The sequence below is a fragment of the Petaurus breviceps genome, unplaced genomic scaffold (genome assembly GCF_028583685.1).
Source record: "Petaurus breviceps papuanus isolate PSGF00001 unplaced genomic scaffold, PetGlider_PUasm1.0 173, whole genome shotgun sequence".
In the NCBI taxonomy this organism is placed as follows: Eukaryota; Metazoa; Chordata; class Mammalia; order Diprotodontia; family Petauridae; genus Petaurus; species Petaurus breviceps.
Window position 1 is genome coordinate 27,857,941 of NW_027185759.1, and position 19,445 is coordinate 27,877,385.

General features: G+C 38.1%; 1 protein-coding gene across 1 annotated transcript in view; it reads right to left on the bottom strand.

Annotated features, from left to right (window-relative positions):
- SERPINI2 (serpin family I member 2) overlaps window positions 1-15,431 on the bottom strand; it is a 39,955-nt gene extending 24,524 nt beyond the window's left edge. Inside the window, exons 1-4 of the mRNA XM_069083662.1 lie at window positions 14,867-15,431; window positions 9,530-9,760; window positions 7,216-7,410; window positions 6,429-6,621 (exon numbers count right to left, since the gene is read on the bottom strand). Of these exons, the coding sequence (XP_068939763.1) occupies window positions 6,429-6,621; window positions 7,216-7,410; window positions 9,530-9,760; window positions 14,867-15,134 (887 nt within the window). The 5' untranslated portion in view covers window positions 15,135-15,431. The remainder of the gene's footprint in view (window positions 1-6,428; window positions 6,622-7,215; window positions 7,411-9,529; window positions 9,761-14,866) is intronic.
- Between the last annotated feature and the right edge of the window lie 4,014 nt (window positions 15,432-19,445).

Sequence of the window (19,445 nt, forward strand, 5' to 3'; positions counted from 1 at the left end):
GGGAGGGAGGGAGGGAGGAAGGAAGGAAGGAAGGAAGGGAGGGAAACTCTTAATTTCTAATGCTTGACAAGAAGAAGCTTCCAGTCTAGTTGGGGTGTAGACATAATGATAAGAATTAGAGTTGGGCACTTTAAGCTCAGCCAAGAGATTTCCAGGCATTACCTCATCACACCCTCTCAAGGATTCTTTTTACAAGGTTTATTTTTACAAGACCTGTGCCTCCATTGGCATAAAGTGCTCCCAGCTGAGGAAGTTCCCTCTGCCAAAGCAGATCAGTTCCTGCTCTAGAATTTATGGCCCTTAAAGAGCTACCTGGGCATTGAGAAGCTAAATGACATACTTGGCCAGGGTCACATAGTCAGTATGTGGGAGGGGTGGGATGACAAAAGTCACCTTGACTTTGAGGTCATTTCCCTATCCACCATATCATGTGATCAATTTTCTTTGTGTCCCCTTACAAAGTGTAACACAAGGTATATATGGAATAAATAAATACTGATGGATCTTGAATGAATTTGCTAACAATGAATAGCAGCATCACCTATTGATGGATCAGTAAGTATTTGTTAAGCACCTCTTATGTATACTTTATGCCTGGTGCTGAGAAAATGAATGTAAGTTCTAAACAGTCCCTGCCCTCAAGGAGCTGACATTTTCCTAGATCTAGACCTGGGTTCTAGTGTTAGATCCACCACTAATTACATATATGACTTTGGACAAACCGTTAAATTTTTCCTCGACTTAGTTTCCCTATCACGCAGGGAAAATGCTTCCAATTTCAGTGTTATTTATAAGTATCAGCTGAAATTACAGATATAATAGTGATATTATTAATAATATTGATAAAAGGTCTCACTTCTAAAGTATTTTAACTTTTGCAAAGCCAACTAATTATATCTCAATGTATTCTCATGCCAACCTTGAAATGGTGCTATTATTATACCAGTTTTACAGATAAAGAAACCGGGTCAGAGACCTTAAGAAACCGAAAAGGTCCATAGAGCTATTATTGCCTTAGGGCAATATTTAAATTGAATTCATCCTAAGTACCCATTTTGTGATCCATCAAAGTTGCCTCTAAGCAATAAGAAAGCATCTTGCAAAAAAGAAGAATTATTATTAACTGTGCCCTTTGGAAGGCTTTTCAGGTAATATATTCCCAAATAATACTCACACTTATAGATACACAATTTATGAACATTCTCTTTAATTTTCTAGACTTTACCATCATGAATGACTCAGCTGCCTTCTTTCTCTGTGCCTGGGGTCTCTTTCTCTCATTGGTGAACTCCTTTTCAGAGCCATCATTTTGTGATTCTGACCAGCTCCACAGTGCTACACTTCAGATGCTCTCTCTGGACCCTTCCTCCAGGCCCCCATCCTGTATATTTTCCATTCTACTCCCCTTCTTTTTCTTTTTATGTGTTGTCCTCTCTTGTTAGAATATAAACTCCCTGAGGGCAGGAATTATTATTTTTTTTGCTTACCCTTGTATTCCCAGAATTTAACCAAAGCATATTATATAGTAAGCACTTAATAAATGTTTGTTGACTTTACTTAAGCATATAAGCATTCCAAAAAACCTTGTTATAATACTATTTACCATAGAGTTATACAGGAGAATGAGCTAGATTAATCATCCAATGTTTAAAATAAACTTGACTTAAGTAAAACACTAGAAAACATCTTCTTATGGCATGAACATATGCTCCATTTTGTACTTTTATACTTGAACTTATAAAAATAAGCTATCCACAGATTAATTTAGGGGGGATAGGTGTTCTTAAGTGTTAGCTATAATATAGAAATAGACATATATCAAGATGTGCAAAAGACATAAATATAAAATATAATATTGTTTACAGAAATGCTTAAAAATTTGAGAGACATTTAGTAATCATGGTGGAATCTTACCAATATACAAAAACCAATGATAGTACCAAAATCAATTTACATCTTTAGTGCTATGTCAAACAAATAGCCAATGGGGTACTTCTTAGAATGAAAAAAATCCTTTGGAATAATGGCAGGTCTATAATTTCATGAAGAATTATGAAAAATATATGAACAAAAGGGGTCTATCATTACTATAATTTAAACTACATTGTAAAGTGGCAATCATCTGATTTCACTGATATAGGGAACTCTCAATGAATAAACTCCCTCTACCAATGTAGATAAATAACTGATCTATATTTTAATGTTCTTAGAGAGTGGTCTAGTCATGAAGATGTTAAAGATGCTGTACAGAGTCACAGATCCAACATGTGTCATAAGTGGACCTTGAACTTGTATCTTTCTAACTTTGAAACTCCCTCTGTCTCCACCACCATTTTGACTCTCTCTTAGGTACTGATTAATAGTGAAATAGACTAGCTAAAGAAGAATCAAAATCAATTGAAATGCAAGTACTAAAATTACAAGGAAATGACTATTTAACAAGAATTGCTGGGCTAGATGGAATGCAATTTGGTAAAAATAATAATAATAATAATAATAATAATAAATTTGGACCAGTATCTCATAACATATACCACATTGACCTCCAAATAGGAATATGATCTGAATATAAAAGGTCATACTAAAAAAAATAAGAGAAAAATGGAAGGAGTTAATTTTCAGATGGATGGCTAAGGGGAGAATTCTTTTTTTTTTTTGGCCTTTTTTGGAGGGCAATTGGAGTTAAGTAATTTTTTGTGTTTGGGTGTTAAGTGTCTGAGGCTGGAATGGAGCTCTCATCCTCCTGACTCAGGGAGGTGGCACTTTACTCACTGTGCCACCTAGCTGCCCCCAAAAGGGAGAATTCTTAAACAAATCAAGGACAGAGGTGGTCATAAAGTGATAGAGGTGATCTTTATGTCTGTCTTACTCTCCCACCTATTCTACCTCCACACCACCTACCTGGCACCAGGAAACAAGTTCTTCTCTGCCTGAAAGTGATGCCATGAATGGTGAGTCCCTGCTTAGAAATGTCACATTATCCATTCAAAGACCTACCTATGCCACTTGCTCTGTTTTTGTTCAAAGTACTGGTCTCCTCTACCATCACACTATGTTTTTTTTTTTCACTGCTACACTTGCTGTTTAGTCCTCCCCACTTTTAGCTCCCATTTATTTTTTATCTTCCTCTATTAGATTGTAATGGAGAATAGAGACTGTCTTGTTCTCTGTTTTTTGTATTACTAGTACTTAGCACAAAGCCTGGAACATAGCAACCACTCAATAAATGTTTTATATACTCTCTCTCTCTCTCTCTCTCTCTCTCTCTCTCTCTCCTTCCCTTCCTCTCTCTCCCTCCCATCTCCATTTCTCTCTCCTCTCTCTCTTCTTTCTCTCTCTCCTCTCTCTCTCTTCCTTTATACACACACACAGATGTCTCTGTATACATAGATATATACACATATATATGACAGAATAGAACATTTGGATTATGAAAAAAATATTGCATGAATAAAATTCATGCAGGTAAATAAGAAGAGAAAATGCTGAAGAGTGGATAAATATTTTTCATAAAATAACTTTGATAATGCTATTATATTTACAATATGTAGGAAACTATCAAAAGTACTTAAGTCTGAGAGTCATTCCTCAATATCTAAGTGGTCAAATACCACAAAAACTTTTCAAAAGAAAAATGGCAAGCTATCATTAACCATATAAAGTCATGTCCCAAATCACTAATAACAAGAGGTATGAATTTTAAAACTTACAGCGTTTCACTCTCATACTAACTAAACTGGCATGACAAAAATTGGAAATAGTTAATATTAAAGGAATATTTTGGGAAACAATAGATTACTACATTATTATTGTTGCCCAGAAACCATGGTGATTTCAAAATGAAAGACATCTATAAATCTTTTTTAAATTCTTTCACAATTCCCTTTGCAAGCTCATTTTTCTATACAGTCATGTTTCCCTATATTTAAATGAAGAAAGAATTCTGTATGGTTTTCCCCAGAAGTGGCTGTGATTTTAATGGCTATGACCTGAACCTGAATCTAGCTGAACTAGGCTGAGAAGACAGCTCCATTTTCACATAACTATCCTTGCCTTTTACAAATCTAGATGTCCCTGTGTGAAAACAGAAGAAAGCGAGCATAAATAACTCCTTGGAAACTAAAAGGCACATTCCCATGTTGAAATCATGCCCAGCTTTTGGCTGTGTAGAAAACTTACTGTTCATTTCTGCAAAACTATTGATTGAGCTTCCAGCAGCAGCCAAATAACCAAACTCTGCTTCATTTTACCTGTGCAAGGGGAACAAATTGCTTTTCTTTCCAGAGTTTCACTTTTAAAAGTTTGGGACCCCATGTGAATAGGCTGGAAGTGATCATCTGATGAATGCAATACAAAATCATTACAAAGCATGTTGCACATGGAGTCCAAGGATGGGGGCTAAAATCTCATCTCTGGCAGTGAGCAGCTGTGCATCTTGGGCCAAGTGACTGCTTCTCTCCAATACTTCCTCGTCTATAAAATGAGATGGTTGTACACAATGGCTCCTGAGGTACCTTCCTGCTCTAAATCATTTAGCTTATGTTCTTTATCTTCATGATCTGAAACTGAATGTATACCTATAGTCAAAACAAGGCACGGTACTCAAAATCCTGTTACAAAATATAAAACTGAATGCTGCACAATCCTAATGACCAAATATGGTCTGAAAGAAAAACTGGAAAAAATGCATTTCCCTTCTTTCTTTGCAGAGGTGGGAGACCAGGGTGTAGAACACTGAGGATATTTTAAGTCAAACACGCTTGATGTGCTCATGGATTTTGCTGGATCGAGCCACTTCCTCTTTCTTTTCTTTCCCCCTTTGGTACAAAGATTAACTTTCTCCATTGGGGTAGGAAAGGATATATTTGGAAATACACATGATATAAAACCAAAATATATAAATGAAAGCATTTTAAAAGAAAAATAAATATTCTACCATAATTATAATAATTGATACTTATGCAGCACTAAAAGATTTACAGACACCTTACATATGTTATCTCATTTGGTATTTATGACAAAGGTGGTTCTGTGGGTAGTTTAGGATATCTCTAACATTGAAATCATAAATGTAGTCAATGGTTTATTATAGAAAGGTTTTATGCAGGGAGAAGACAAGATAATCTCTTAAAGCCCTTTCTATCCCTGTAATCTATCCCTATGATATGATATCCCTATCCCTATTTTACATTTTTTTAAAAACTTGTACTTTTTATAAATTGGAAACCAGCTCCAGAATATCCTATAGGATGGTTACAAATCCACAGTGAATAGATGTGGAATTTAGTCAGCACTGAGATAGGTCAGGATGGGAACTCCCTTCGCCAGCACTGAGTATAAGGCATCAGTAATTTAGCAGTATTATAGCCCAAATATTAAAAATTGGATAGGATCTTAGAGGCCAGTAATGGATATGGCCAAGGAAGTTCCCTGACGTAGATAGAGATTAGCCAACTTGCAGGTTACATATCTAGGAAATGTCAGATGTAGTATTTGAACCTAGGTATTGGTGACTCCAAACCAAGGTACCATGTTGTGCTGCCTCTTGAGCCTATGTGTTTCTTTTTTAAACTTAATTTAATTTTTTATTTTTGAAGGGGGGATGGCAAGGTAATTGGGGTTAAGTGACTTGCCCAAGATTACACAGCTAGTAGGGTGTGTCAAATGTCTGGGGCCACATTTGAACTCAGGTCCTCCTGACTCCAGGGACAGTGCTCTATTCACTGCACCACCCAGCTGGCCCCCTCTTGAACCTATATGAAAGCAGCAACAGCAGCAGCAGCAACAAGTAAGTGGACAAAGGGGCTCAATTATAAGTCATAAGTTCATTTGAACTTTTGGATAGGTAGGTGAATATTATGTGAATTTCATTTAAAGCACTCCTATTGAGGAGATCTCCATATTTCTCCTTTTATCCACTCTCTCTCCACCATTCCTGCCCTAGGTAAAATGCCCTAACTTTATTACAGCTGTAAATGTTAGAATTAGTGTTCTAGGACTGTGGTTTCTTTTTTTGCCATCAATATCCTTACTTCAGGGCAAGGGGAAATACTTTAAGCCCCATTGAGGGGAAAAAAACTAGAGAAATCTAAGGTAAAGTCATAAAACGATTATAAAAATTCCATTTAATCCTATTACTGTAGTCTTACATTTCTTCATCCCTTCCAGAAAAAAAACTGAGCTCTTGAATTCAGTCCCCCTTAGAATGGATTTATGCCAAGTCAGGTTAGGTCCAGCTTTGTGCCAATGGAGTAGAAAGCCACCCCAGAATGCAGTTTTTGGGGTTTTTTTTGCTGATGTCAGCAGCTTTCTTCAAACATTTGTCACCTTTCAGCCTGCTATTCTGAATCCTCTCTAAGGAAAAGGAGGGGGATGATGATGAGGCTAAAGGTAAAAGGAAACCAGAGTAACAAAGTGCTCTTACAAACCTAGGAAGGCTTATTTCCACATGTTCCTCCCGCATTGCTTTGAGCCAACCTTGGATCTGATCCACAGAGATCTCTTTTTCTAGTTCCTCAATGGCTACATCTTCTCCCGGAAGCAGCAGAATTAAACTAAACTCATTCCCTTCATAAGGCAATTCCACCACCTGGTAGTTCATTTGTGAATGAGTGAAGTAACCTGCAATCAAGGAGGAAGAAGACAGATCCATCAATCAATAAAGCATTTAGTGTTTACTATATGCCACATACATAGGCACTGTGCCAAATGCAAGAGTGCTTATGAACTAATGGAGGAAACAATATATGAATAGATACCTCCATGACATATAAATTACAGAAGGAAGGTAACCTTTGATGGGGAGGCTCATGTAATTAGGGGGACCTGGAAAGGCCTCTTTTAGATGGCATCATTTGAGTGGTCTTAAAAGAAGCCAGGGGATGTCAATGGTTTGAAGTGAAGAGGGAGAGCATGTGTGGCATAGGCAACAACTAATACAAAGGCACAGAGATGGGAGATGAAATATCGTGTGCAAGGAAAAGTAACAAGACCAGTATTCCTGGACTATATAATGTAAGGGGGAGGGATGGGGCAGAGGCAGGGAGTTAAGTGTGATACAGTGGACATTACTAAGGAAATGCACCCAAAGCAATAAGTCACTGTTGTTTTTCCCACTTAGGATTTTATCTACAATCCTTGTATGAAAACTCCCTACCCAGATGTAAAGAGTTGGCTCCTGTTCCTGGGGGCTAATACAACAAATCTCCAAATTACCTAACTTTGTCCTCAGGTGCATCTTCATCATTGGCACCTCGGTTACATAGCCATCTTTAACGGTAAAATCCATTGGCTGTGTCTCTTCTTCTCTGAATTTTTGTTTCCAGTCACCCTTGAAATAAATGGCATTCACCAGCACAAGTCTTGTTAGAGGACCAAAGTCTTCAGTTGAAAACATATTTTTTATTTTTCCTTTGGGGGTTAAAAAAAAAGAGAGGATAGGATAGCTCCTCGGAAAATTTCTGAAAATAGAAATAAATACCTACTGTTTACCTAGATATTATGACTGACAGAATGACCATGAATGACTTTTTTGCATTTGAGGGAAAGGGAAGGCGTTGAGAAGGAGGGACCAAACAACTGTTTTGCTTTTCATCCTGTATAAATTTGTTATCATCTCTCTCTTTGAATGAAGTCAGAACACTGAAATGTGTAGCTGTCTGTCATGCGTCATGGATAGGATAAGTTAGTCTTTAAAGCAAGTGCTTCTAATGGGTGAATGGTACAATATGATTGGCCAGTCAGGCCTCAAATGCTAATCATTGCCTGCAGAGCCCCAGTCCAGCTGTATCTCTCTCCCTCTTGGTAGGAGGCATTTGAAGTTTGAAATGTTAGCAAAAAGTTTAAGGGCAGACTGAGGTTGGAGTTTGCTGAAATGCTCCCTCTCCCTATTCTCCACTGGGATTTTTATGTGGAAGAAGGATTAGGTTTGTTCCCCTTGGCCCCAGAGGGTAGAAATAGACATAATGGGTGGACATTGCAGATACAAATTGAGACTTGATGTCACAAAAATAGAGTAACAAAGATATCCCCAAATGAAATGGGTTGCCCAAGAAGGTAATGGGCTCCACCTTGGCAGAAGTTTAGAGCAAAGCTTGGATAGCCACTAGCAAGTTCTGATGTAAGGGAAAATTCTTATTGTCCTGTGGTTTAGGTCTTTAGGGTAAATAACCTTTGAAATGTTGTCATTATGTGATTCAAACTTGGGAGAAGGAGCAGGAAAAAATGGTGGTAAGAACCATGACAGGCCTACTGCTAATCTAGCCCTTTCTTGAACTGGAGGGGGGGAATAGGAGAGGAGTTGGAGAGAGAGAGAAGAGAGAGAGACAAAGGGAGACAGAGAGATAAGAGAAAGTAGAGAGAGAAAAAGGGGGGTAAAGGGGGGGAGAGAAAAAGAGACAGTAACAGAGAGGGGGGGGAAGGAGACAGAGACAGAAAGATAGAGAGACAGAGAGAGAGAGAGAGAGGTTCAGAAGGACAAGATGACTTGGTGAAAATAAGCAGGATTATAAATGGCAGACCTAGCTCTCCTGACTCCAAATATGGCACTTTTTCATTCTGAGGTACATTTTTGGAGAAAAAAATTAGGGAAGAAAGTGCATTTAGAAGGGAACTTTCCAGAAACTAGCCCAATTAACCCACTTTGACTCTAGATGTGGGGTTTTAAGATGCTCTTCTCTGGCTTGGAATTTTACCAACATCCAACATAGTGATCTCCTTGTGTCTGCTCTCCCAGCTGATTGTTCAGCTGCAGAGGTGCCATGTCGCAGTGGATCAAGCATTATAGACGTGAGGTCAAGAAGATCTAAGATGGAATCTTCTCTCAGATCCTGCTTGTATGACATCCCCCCTTATCTATACAATGAGGATAACAATAACTACCTCATAAGACTGATGAAATCGTGCATGAAAAGTGCTTTGCAAAGATTAAATTACTGTTTAAATTCAAACTAAGATAAGGTTTCATGTGAAGGATATGAAAAAAAGATTGAAGGCGTTATTCAGTGATCTGGGAAGCCCCAAACCATGCCTTCTTTCATTTACTTTGTGAGAAAACTAAGCTGCTTGAGTGGCATGTTGCCAAGGGGGTTATCAGGATATTTTGCTAAGTGTTAACACACTTAACTGGGGGTATTAATGATTTACAGTAAATATGGGAAATAAAGCATTTGTCACTAATGGAGTGAGGACATCATCAGCTGCCTTCTCCTTAACAAAGAAATGAGTGACTCCATGAAGCTGGGGCTGGCCAAAAATTGCTCTTCACTGTTCTCTGGTGAACCATAAAAAATCGATGTCATTCAACCTAAGATCATTATTCTTCTGAAGCTGCTTTCAATGCCTCTCCATTTTAGGACCGAGTAACAGTAAGAGGAAAAGGAAGGAGAGTTTCTCACTTCTTAATTCCTTTGTGCCTATGTGTCTGCTCTGGGTATTAGTAAGAAAACAGCCAGTCATTCCCAGCTTGAGGGCATAGAGAACCACAAATCTGAATAGCAAGTAAAGATTCTGGGAAAATGGACAGCTTTACCATCTGTTTTGTTTTCCACCCAGGTACTGATTGCCTCTGCGCAGGACTTTGCATCTTGGAAATCCACCAGTTTTACAGTGCTCTGAAAAAAAGCCTCGTTGCCATGGAGATACTGTTCTTTCACCAGGAATCCTTCCTGAAGGTAGAGGGCATTGGCAAGATTAAATGTAAATTCTTGCTTTTTGGGTTGTATGGCAGAGAGAAATGACTTCAGAGCAGAAAACTCTTCCCCTAAAAAATAATTATAACATATACTGACATCTTGAACAACATAAAAACAACAGCTTTTCAGCCCAGCTATCTAAGCTCTCTGATAGATGCCATAATTCCTTAGACCCTTAGGTATAACTAACACTGCATTTTAAGTTACCATAAATATTTTAAATGTTTCCTTGCTGCAGAAAATGAGTTTTTGCAGAAAACAATTTATGTTGAGGGAGAAGAAAGTGTGTGTGGTTTCAAACTTTACCAAAACAAGCCCAGTATGTATCAAAGGAGTTTGTCAGTGAGGATGCAGTGCTGGACCTGGGGTCAAGAGAACCTGGATTAAATCCCACCTCTGACACTTGAGTTAAGTACGGTTAACTTGGGGCCTCCAATGCAAGAGTAAGAACATCTACCTTGCAAAGCACTTCAGAAGTTTTACATTGCAGTGAGCCAGTTATTATTTCCAAAGGAAAGCAGTGTATTCACAAGCCAATTTGGCTCCCAGCAGGATTAAGAATTAGTCTTTAGGGCAACATTCATACATAATGTGAAGTTATGATCATCCCCAAAGTGTTAGACCAATTAATACTCCTCAAGGTCAAAGGCATAAAGTGCGTGCCCATCAACTGCAGAATGTCTAGGAATATTCTGTTACATTAATATGATGGAACATTGCAAAGTAAACATTGACAGCTATGAGTAATTCAGGCAAACATTGAGAAACTTGTATGAATGGTTGTATAGCAAAGAACCAGGGTAATTATATACACACAGATTGAAATTATGTCACACTAAAAACAAAGCTAGATACTGAATAGTTGTGAAAACTGAGCTGGGACTGAAAGAAGAGATAAGGAAGAACGACTGTGACATTGGTAGAGAAGTGGGTGGGGAACTATGGGTAAGGAATGGTACAGTCACAGTTGCCAAATCCTCAATCCATCATTGGTTTTGCTTAATACTTTTTCTATATAAAAATGAAGGTTTTATTTGAGATGGAGGAAAAGAAGGCTATATCCCTAAATGAGCATGACATAACAAAACTTATTTTAAAAAGTAAAGTGATTTCAAAAGTATCTTTTTGTATGCCTGACTTTTGAAGTTTTGAAACTTTTTTTTTCCCTGAGACACTGCACTTGCTTGTTTTCTGAGAATTGCAGCATGGCACCTCTAATCTTCATTACGAAAGAAAAATTGCCTACATCGTCTTTTAATAGATCTATGGACTTTGAATATAAACAAACAGCACAATTGCTAAATGATTCCAATCTTATTGTTCAGGAAAACATTTGTGGCCTGATTTGTATGCATGGTCATAATTAATTCATCTATTCATAAGTTATTGTTGAAATGGTGTGGTAAAAGTTTGGTCATATAGAGAGAGAGAGAGATGTATATGAAAGGAGCTGTGATCTGTGTTTGGCTCTGTGCTCTATAACATTTTTATCATTAACTTGGATAAAACCATAAATGACATGCTTATCCAATTTCTGGATGATACAAAGTTGGGTGGAATAGCAGATGCTAGGTTATAGGATCAGGATTAAAAAAAATACCTTGACAGGCTGGACTATTGGACATTTACTAGAAATAAATTAATTTGGCAGGATTGAAAGCTAATGCAACCAGAGTTTCATTAAGAGAGGCATGGCTTCTAACATTAGAGATATTCTAGAGATGAACTTTAACCTGGTTAGACAACATCAGAAATATTTTGCTAATTTTTGGAAGGACATTCTTAAGATATAGAACATCCAGAAGATGGCACCCAGGATAGTGAAGAATCATTAGGAGTGGCCAGGTGGTGCAGTGACTAGAGCACCAGCCCTGGAGTCAGGAGGACCTGAGTTCAAATTCGGCCTCAGACACTTAACACTTACTAACCGTGTGACCTTGGGAAAGTCATTTAACCCCAGATGCCCCGCCTTCCCCCTTCCAAAAAGGAAAAAAAAAGAATCATTAGTTCATGTCTTATATAGATCAGATGAAGGAACTGGGCTGAGAATAAAGAAACCTCTGTGCTAAGATTAGTGAACATTTATTTAACCAATTGCAAAGTGCTTTCCTTATGACAACCTTGAGAAGAAGGTGGCATTAATGCTGCTATGCCCATTTAATAGACAATAAAACAACATCAGAGAAAATCAGTAAGGTAGAGTTGAAAGTCTACTGGACTAAGTTGCAATCTCAGAAGGAAGACACCAGCAAGTGAGGGGCTTTTTCTTGGGGGGGCCGGAGGGGGGAATGAAGAGGACTAGGAGAGATTTCTTACAGAAGGTTGGATTTTGGAGGTATAGGTGAAGTGGGAAAGAATTCCAAGCTGGTGGACAGCCATTCAAAATGAACAGGTTTGGGAGATGGAGTATCTTGTGTGAGGAATGATAAAGAAGCTATTTTAATTAGACTGTAGAGTACATGAGGGCAACTAGGTGGTGTGATAGAATGCCAGGCCAGGAGTCAGGAAGACTCATCTTTGTGAGTTTAAATCTGACCTCAGATGCTTACTAGCTGTGTGATGCTGGTAAGTCAGTTAACCCAGTTTACCTCAGTTTCCTCATCTGTGGAATAATCTGGAGATAGAAATGGAAAATCTCTGCCAAATAAATCCCAAATGGGGTCACAAAGACAGGGACATGATTGAAATGACTGAACAACAATGACAAGGGGACATGGTGGGGAGTTAGATGCAAGTAGATTGGAAACGTAGGAAGAAGCCTGGCTAGAAAGAAATTTAAAGCCCAAATCCGATTTTATATTTGAGTGTACAGGCAATGGGGAGCCAATGAAGTTTATTTAATTGGAGGTGGGTTATATGGTCAAACTAGCTGTGCTTTACAAAGCTCACTTTGATGATTGAGTGAAGGAAGAAGGGGAATGGAAAGAGACTTGAGGGAGGCTAACCAGTAGGCTATTGGAATAGTCTTGGCATGAGGGGATTAGGGCTTGTACCAAGACAGTAACAGTGTGAGAAGAGAGAAGAGTGTGTGTAGAACAGATGTTGCAAAGGTAAAATCAGTAAGTCTAGAATCTACAATTGCCTATAGGATATTGAGTTCAAAATGTCTAATAGGCAGTTGGAGATTCTAGACTGGAGGTCAGGAAAGAGGTTAGAGCTGGATTAAGAGATCTGAGAATCATCTATATAGAGATGAGAATTGAATATATAGGACCTATGAGATTGCTGAGCAAGATAATATAGAGAGGGAAGAGAAGAGGGCCCAGAAGAGAGAACTGAGGGGAACCACAGGAATCAGGTGCGCACTGAATGAGAATCCAGAAATGGAGACCTACAATTACAGCCTAAATAGTGAAAACTAGTATTTTTATTGCACTTAGAGGTTTGTAAAGTCCTTTGTATATATTACCTCATTCAATCTTCATAACAACTCTGCGCTGGAGTTGATATCACCCCCATTTTAGAGATAAGGAAATTGAGGCTGAGAAAGGTCTAGTGATTTGCCCAGGGTCACGTAGTCAAATCAGTGCCTGAGAAAGAGTTTGAACTTCAATCTTCTTGATAAGCTTTCTCTTTCAGTAGACTGTATTGTCGCTGACCAACTATTCCAATTCTACCACTCACTGACATCATCACTCCTCTCCAGAGTATAAAATCAAGAGTATTGATGAGACCAGTATTGCTACAAGTAGCTTTCATTGATGTAACATTTTCAAAAAACAAAACCTTTTTTAGATTTCATTTCATTTTATGCCGAGTAATAAACTCTCAGAGTACATAGGGCAAATACACTTAGACCCATTATGCAGATGAGAAAAAACAAATCCCTTCCAGCTCTGATTCCACTTTCCTAGCAGTTCCTCCAAACCTTCCTTCCTTTAGGAAGTTAATTGGCATCTTTTGTTTCACTAGGCTGGTTTTAGGAATTGTTTCTGGGCTATTTAAAGGACTGGCGTGACCAGACTAACACAGGAGTTGGAAGACTTCACTAGCTCTTTGAAACTCTAGAGATCAGCCTTGAGACTTCCTGGGTGGGGGGAAGGGAGTGACAGAATAGTTCCAAAGAATTAATTAAGACTCAAAAGGCATTTGGCAGAGTTTGAAACCCATTTCCTGACATTTTGCAATTCAGTAGCTTTTCTTAAAGTGAAAAAAAAATGCAATTCATAATCATTTGTCTGGGCAAACGGATTTATGTCATGTACTTAGGCCTTAAGAACGTGTGACAGTCAGCAGCCCTTTGATAAATCACAATTCTTGGAAGTTAGTAGGAAAATGTCACCATCTAGCAGAAGTTAGTTGTGTGTGTGTGTATGTCTTCATAATCAGCTTTATAGACTTTATTTAATTTGCAGATAAATGATCTGTATTTAATAAAGACTTAAATGGAATGTTATTGCATGAATCATATTCTAACAAAAGAAAGCTTATTTATTTGATTTTCTAGGAAACAGGGTTTCTCAGCAGCAGCAGAGGTGGGGAAATGCAGTGAATGTGGAATGGAAGGAGCTGGGTTTGAATCTTGGCTCTGACACATACTGCTTCACCTATAAAAACACTGGATTGGTCCTTGCAGATCCTCTGAGGATCACAGGACCCCAGTTTCTTTATCTCTAGAGTGGATTAGACTCAATGAAGCACTTCCGGCTCCAGATCCTACCATCTCTCTGGTTCTGTATGTGCTTCCCTCTTTTCCTTTGGGCTTTGCCCCATCTCTTCCATTCCCCAAACCAATTTTTCACCAAGTGGGGAAAACACCATCTGCTCCTCATGAGATATATGAATGGTTTGATAAAGTGCCTGAGAAAATCTATATCTTTGTATCATTGCCATTTCCAGTCATAGGATCATAGTATCTGAAAGCTGGATTTCTCTTTTAAAAAAATCTTCTCTAAGGACCTTAGATAACCCAGAGTCCAACTGCTTCCTTTAAAACTAAGGAACTGAGCCTGAAGTACTTTGCCTACGGTCAACCAGGCTCCAAGTGTCAGGATACAAACTGAGGCTCTTTGTCTCCAAAGCAAGGGTCTTTCCACTGTGGCACACTGTCTCCCTTAAGGGACCTCTCTGGAGAGCTTTCATGTCACTATATTTTGATACTTGATACCTGATACTTGAGTTGGCAGATCTGACACAGAGAAAATGGGACATGATTCTCCCTAAGGAAATCTCACCAATTAAGTCGTCTTGAAGTCTCAGAGCTTTTCTTATCTGGTGCTGGGTTTTTCCTTTGGCCCCCATCTGTACCATTCCCAAAACCAATCTTGCACCAAGTGGGGAAAATATAATGTTCTCCTCATTAGATGAACGGATGGTTTGATAAAGGTCCAGAGCAAACCTAGCATGGCTGTCTGTCAAGAGACTTGAAGTGTGAATCCGAGTGAGGAATGGTCCACAAAGCATCAGTAAGAATCTCCAAAACCAGGTCTGAGTCATAGTCATGCCTGTGCATGGGTAGAATCAAAATTAAATGGACAACAAAATGCCAAAAAGTCACTGCATTTAAGTATTAAGAAAAACCTTCCATTCCCAATTGACAAGACAGTGATGCGGAGTAAACAGAGACCCCATAATTTAGGGTTTTCTCCCCATGCATCTTTATTTTTAGAAGGAACAAGATCAATGGTTTTAATATTGCTTTCCTTGTCCCTATTTTTTAAGCATTTCTTGCATCTGCCCTTCTGCTTGGTTTCAACTTATAACAAGAAGCACCAGATACCCACCCTCCATTTTCCTACTTCCATTTGTTTGCGACCTTCCCCTTTGGGTTGTGAGCTTCTAGAGGGCAGGGACTGTCTTTCTTTTTTCTATTAATTGGATCCTCAGCCTTAGTACAGTGCCTGGATGCAATAGGTACTTAATAAATGTTTATTAGATTAGATTGGGTTGGAAGTGTCAACTTCTGACTTTGTGAGTGTAGGGCACTTCTGTTATGGGGAAGATCCTTCCACTGAGGAAGATCAGCCACTCATCTGTAATGTACATTCTTAGAGGGGTGCCTGATAACTGAGTACATGTTAGAGATTACTAGTAGATTTATTGGTACTTTTTGAATGTAACATTTCTCAAGGGGAGGCCATGATTCTAGAATTTTGTCCATAGTTCTGTCCACTCAGAATGGTCCTTTCTCATCCTTCACCACATTTGTGAGATGCTTTTCTAGAACTTTAACATGAAAGTCCCTGGAGTGCCTTAACTTGGAGTAGTGTTATGGGCTATGGCCTGAGGAGAAAAAATGCTCTCAAATGGACACAATATGAATGAATTCTAGCTACTGCTGACATTACATAGTCGCAGTTCTACATTTCATTGGAATAATACAGCTTTACATGTACAGGTAGTTGCAATATTGAAATCAAATTCTTAAAAACAAACTGATATAGGTCCATCCATTGTTGAATTGCCCAGAATATTTCTATATGCTCATTTAAAAACCTCTTTGATTTGATGATCAATATCTCAGGGAGGGAAGGAGAAATCTCAAGCACACATGGAAAGAAATTTTGTTAGGATACTGAGAGAATATTCTAAAGCACCAAACAAATATTTTATTAAGGATTAAATTGATACATATTGTTATGGATGTTACTATCTTAATGAGAAAACCAAATTGGTAAGAGAAGTTTTACATGTAACATTTTCTGTGAGTAAGTCTGTTTTGACATACTGAGAAAAAAGGGTTTTTGTGAGGTTTCTGAACAAAACATCTGCTTGCTATTATGCAAATAGCTAAAAATTATATAAATGTTTATAATTCATCCAATATCAACCCCGTTAGGGATCTATTTTGCATCCAAGTACAAATTAGAATTACAAAAAAATATTTTTCAAGTACATGTTTTTCTTGCTTGTACTATCATCTGAAAATCAAGCCACAAGCATTTATTAAGCCCCAACTGTATGTCAGGCCCTTTGCCAGACACTGGAGCTATAAGACACAGACACAATGGAAATAATCCCCACTTTGAAGGAACTTACACTCTTTGGGGAGAAACGACATAAGTAAATTAAAAAAATACATGATATCATTAACCCTAACAAACATAATTTGTATGAATATGGTGGTGCTCATTACAAGAAAAGACACTGTTCCTCAACTGATAGTCAAAGGACATGAACAAGAAATTTTCAGACAAAGAAATCAAAGCTATCTGTAGTCATATAAAAAAATGCTCTAAATCGCTCTTGATGAGATAAATGCAAATTAAAACAGCTCTGAGGTACCACCTCATGCCTATCAGATTGGCTCATATGACAAAAGAGGAAAATGTTGGATGTTGGAGGGGATGTGGGAAAACTGGGACACTAATGCCTCCTTGGTGGAGTTGTGAACTGATTGAGCCATTCTGGAGAGCAATTTGGAACCATGCCCAAAAAGCTATGAAACTGTGCATCCCCTTTGATCTAGCAATGCCACTGCTAAGTATATATCCCAAAGAAATCCAAAACCAGAGAAAAGCACCTATCTGTACCAAAATATTTATGGCAGCTCTTGTTGTGGTGGCTAAGAATAGCAAATCAAAGAGATGCCTATCAATTTGGGAATGGCTAAACAAGCGGTGGTATATAATTATAATGGAATAGTATTGTGCTGTAAGAAATGACAAGCAGGGTGATTTCAGAAAAGCCTGGAAAAACTTACATGAATAGATGCATAGGGAAGAAGTAAAGAGAGCCAAGAGAACACTGTACACAGTAACAGCAATACTGTTCTAATGACTTAGCTATTCTCAGCAATACGATGAACCAAGACAATCCCAAAGGACTAATGATGAAGCATACTTTCTGCTTCCAAAGAATTGATATTAATTGAATACAGAAGGAATCGTGCAATTTTTCACTTTCTTTCATTTTTTTCCTTTTATTTGAGTCTTCTTGCACAAAATGTCTACTATGGAAATGTTTTACATGATTGCACACTTACAACCTATATCTGATTGCTTACCATCGGGGGGGGGGAGGGATAGAATTTGAAATAAAAATCTTTAAGTAAAAATGTTTCCAAAAAATGGAAACAACAACAAGAACAAGACAAGACACTGGAAATCAGACTCATAATTAGAAAAGATCTTGGATGTCATGGAGTCCAACTCTCTCATTTCATAGTTGATGAACTGAGGAAATGTGAAGTGAGTTTAGTCTCACTTCTAAATGAGACTGTGAGACTTCTTTTAGTCACAAGACTAGTAAGTTTCTGAAGCAAGATTTGAACCTAGATCTTCTGACTCCAAGTCCAGGACCCTAGTTACTACTTCTATTTTAGACATTTCTAGGCATCATCAAATTATCTCCTTCTAGAGACATTTTAATTGCCCCCAGAGCTGACAGCTGAGCATGTCTATATTTTCATACTGTACAATTTGGTGAAAGGTCTTGATTCAACAACTTTGAATCCAAGTTTGCTATCTTAATTTCCATAGTGAAATCCATTAAGATGAAATCCATCAATTGTTAAAATTACAATAATGCTCCCTTTACCCACAGGGATCCCAACCTTTCTCAATCCTGCTGAATCATCATATGTGGTCCTGTCACCCCCATATGCTACACCAAAGGAGTTCTGGTGGGATATTAATATACTTACCTTAAAAAATGCCCGATGGTTAGTTGCTGGATGTTGTACTTAGAATGAGCTTCCTGGGAATTGTTAAGAGCCTAGCTCTGTGGAAGGGCAAGGGCACGTACTTTTATCATGAAGGTTACTTGATTAATTCTTCCAAACTCACAGCAGGTGTTCGAGAATTCTGTTATGAGAGCACTCAATGATAACATTAACTGATTACCCTTAAGAGGTGGAAGAATTGATAGAGAAAATCATTTCAATGGACAATAAAAGGAAGAGTACCAAAAAATGCGCCACTCAGAATCCATTGAACAAATGTTACCATTATTCTTCATTGTTTAAATTATGGCCTGATTGGAAATTGAATTTGGAAGACGATGCAGTTGATTCTGAATTGAACTAGTAACTTTTTTTCGTGGTTCCACATAGGAATTTAACAAATTCCACATGGATGCCGCCATCAATATTTAATGATACCCATGAGAAAGGTAATCAAATGGAGCTGAGTCTAATAAGGTATGCAGTTATATTGTATGACTGTATTTAAAAAAAAAAGAATCTCTACCACACTATGGAAGTCAGGGTAGCTGGGTTATAGGTACAGTTAATAGTGAGTGTGGACAATGACCCGGGAACCTTGCCACCTTATTTTTCTAATGATCATGTTATACTATAAATTCACAGCAAACTTGCTGGTCACTATGCTTTTACACATGGTAACCATCTAATTAGTTTTTTAATCCATTCATTCATTCACTAACACATCTAGCTATTTTTCAGGTAAACTATTATCTAGGCACAGTTCCATTGTGTTGTACTTAGTAATTTTAATTAAGTTACACAGTTTTATGTACATCCTTATTAAATTATTAAATCTCTTCTCATTAGATACAACTCAACCTTCTTTTCTGTCCAAATCTTTTTAGCCCCTGTCTCTGTCATCTGACATGTCATCTAGACTCGATGATCCAATGGTGCTGGCCTTCTTGCTGTTCTTCTCACATGATATTCTATCTTCTCCTGACTCCTTGTCTTTTCACTGACTGCCCCCATGACTGTAATTCTCTCCTCCCTCATTTCTACCTCTTGGTTTCCTTGGTTTCCTTTAAGCCTCACTTCAAATCCCATCTTCTGCAGGCTGCTTTTCTCAAACCTCCCTTCTGCTATTTTCCCTCATACATATCTAGTAT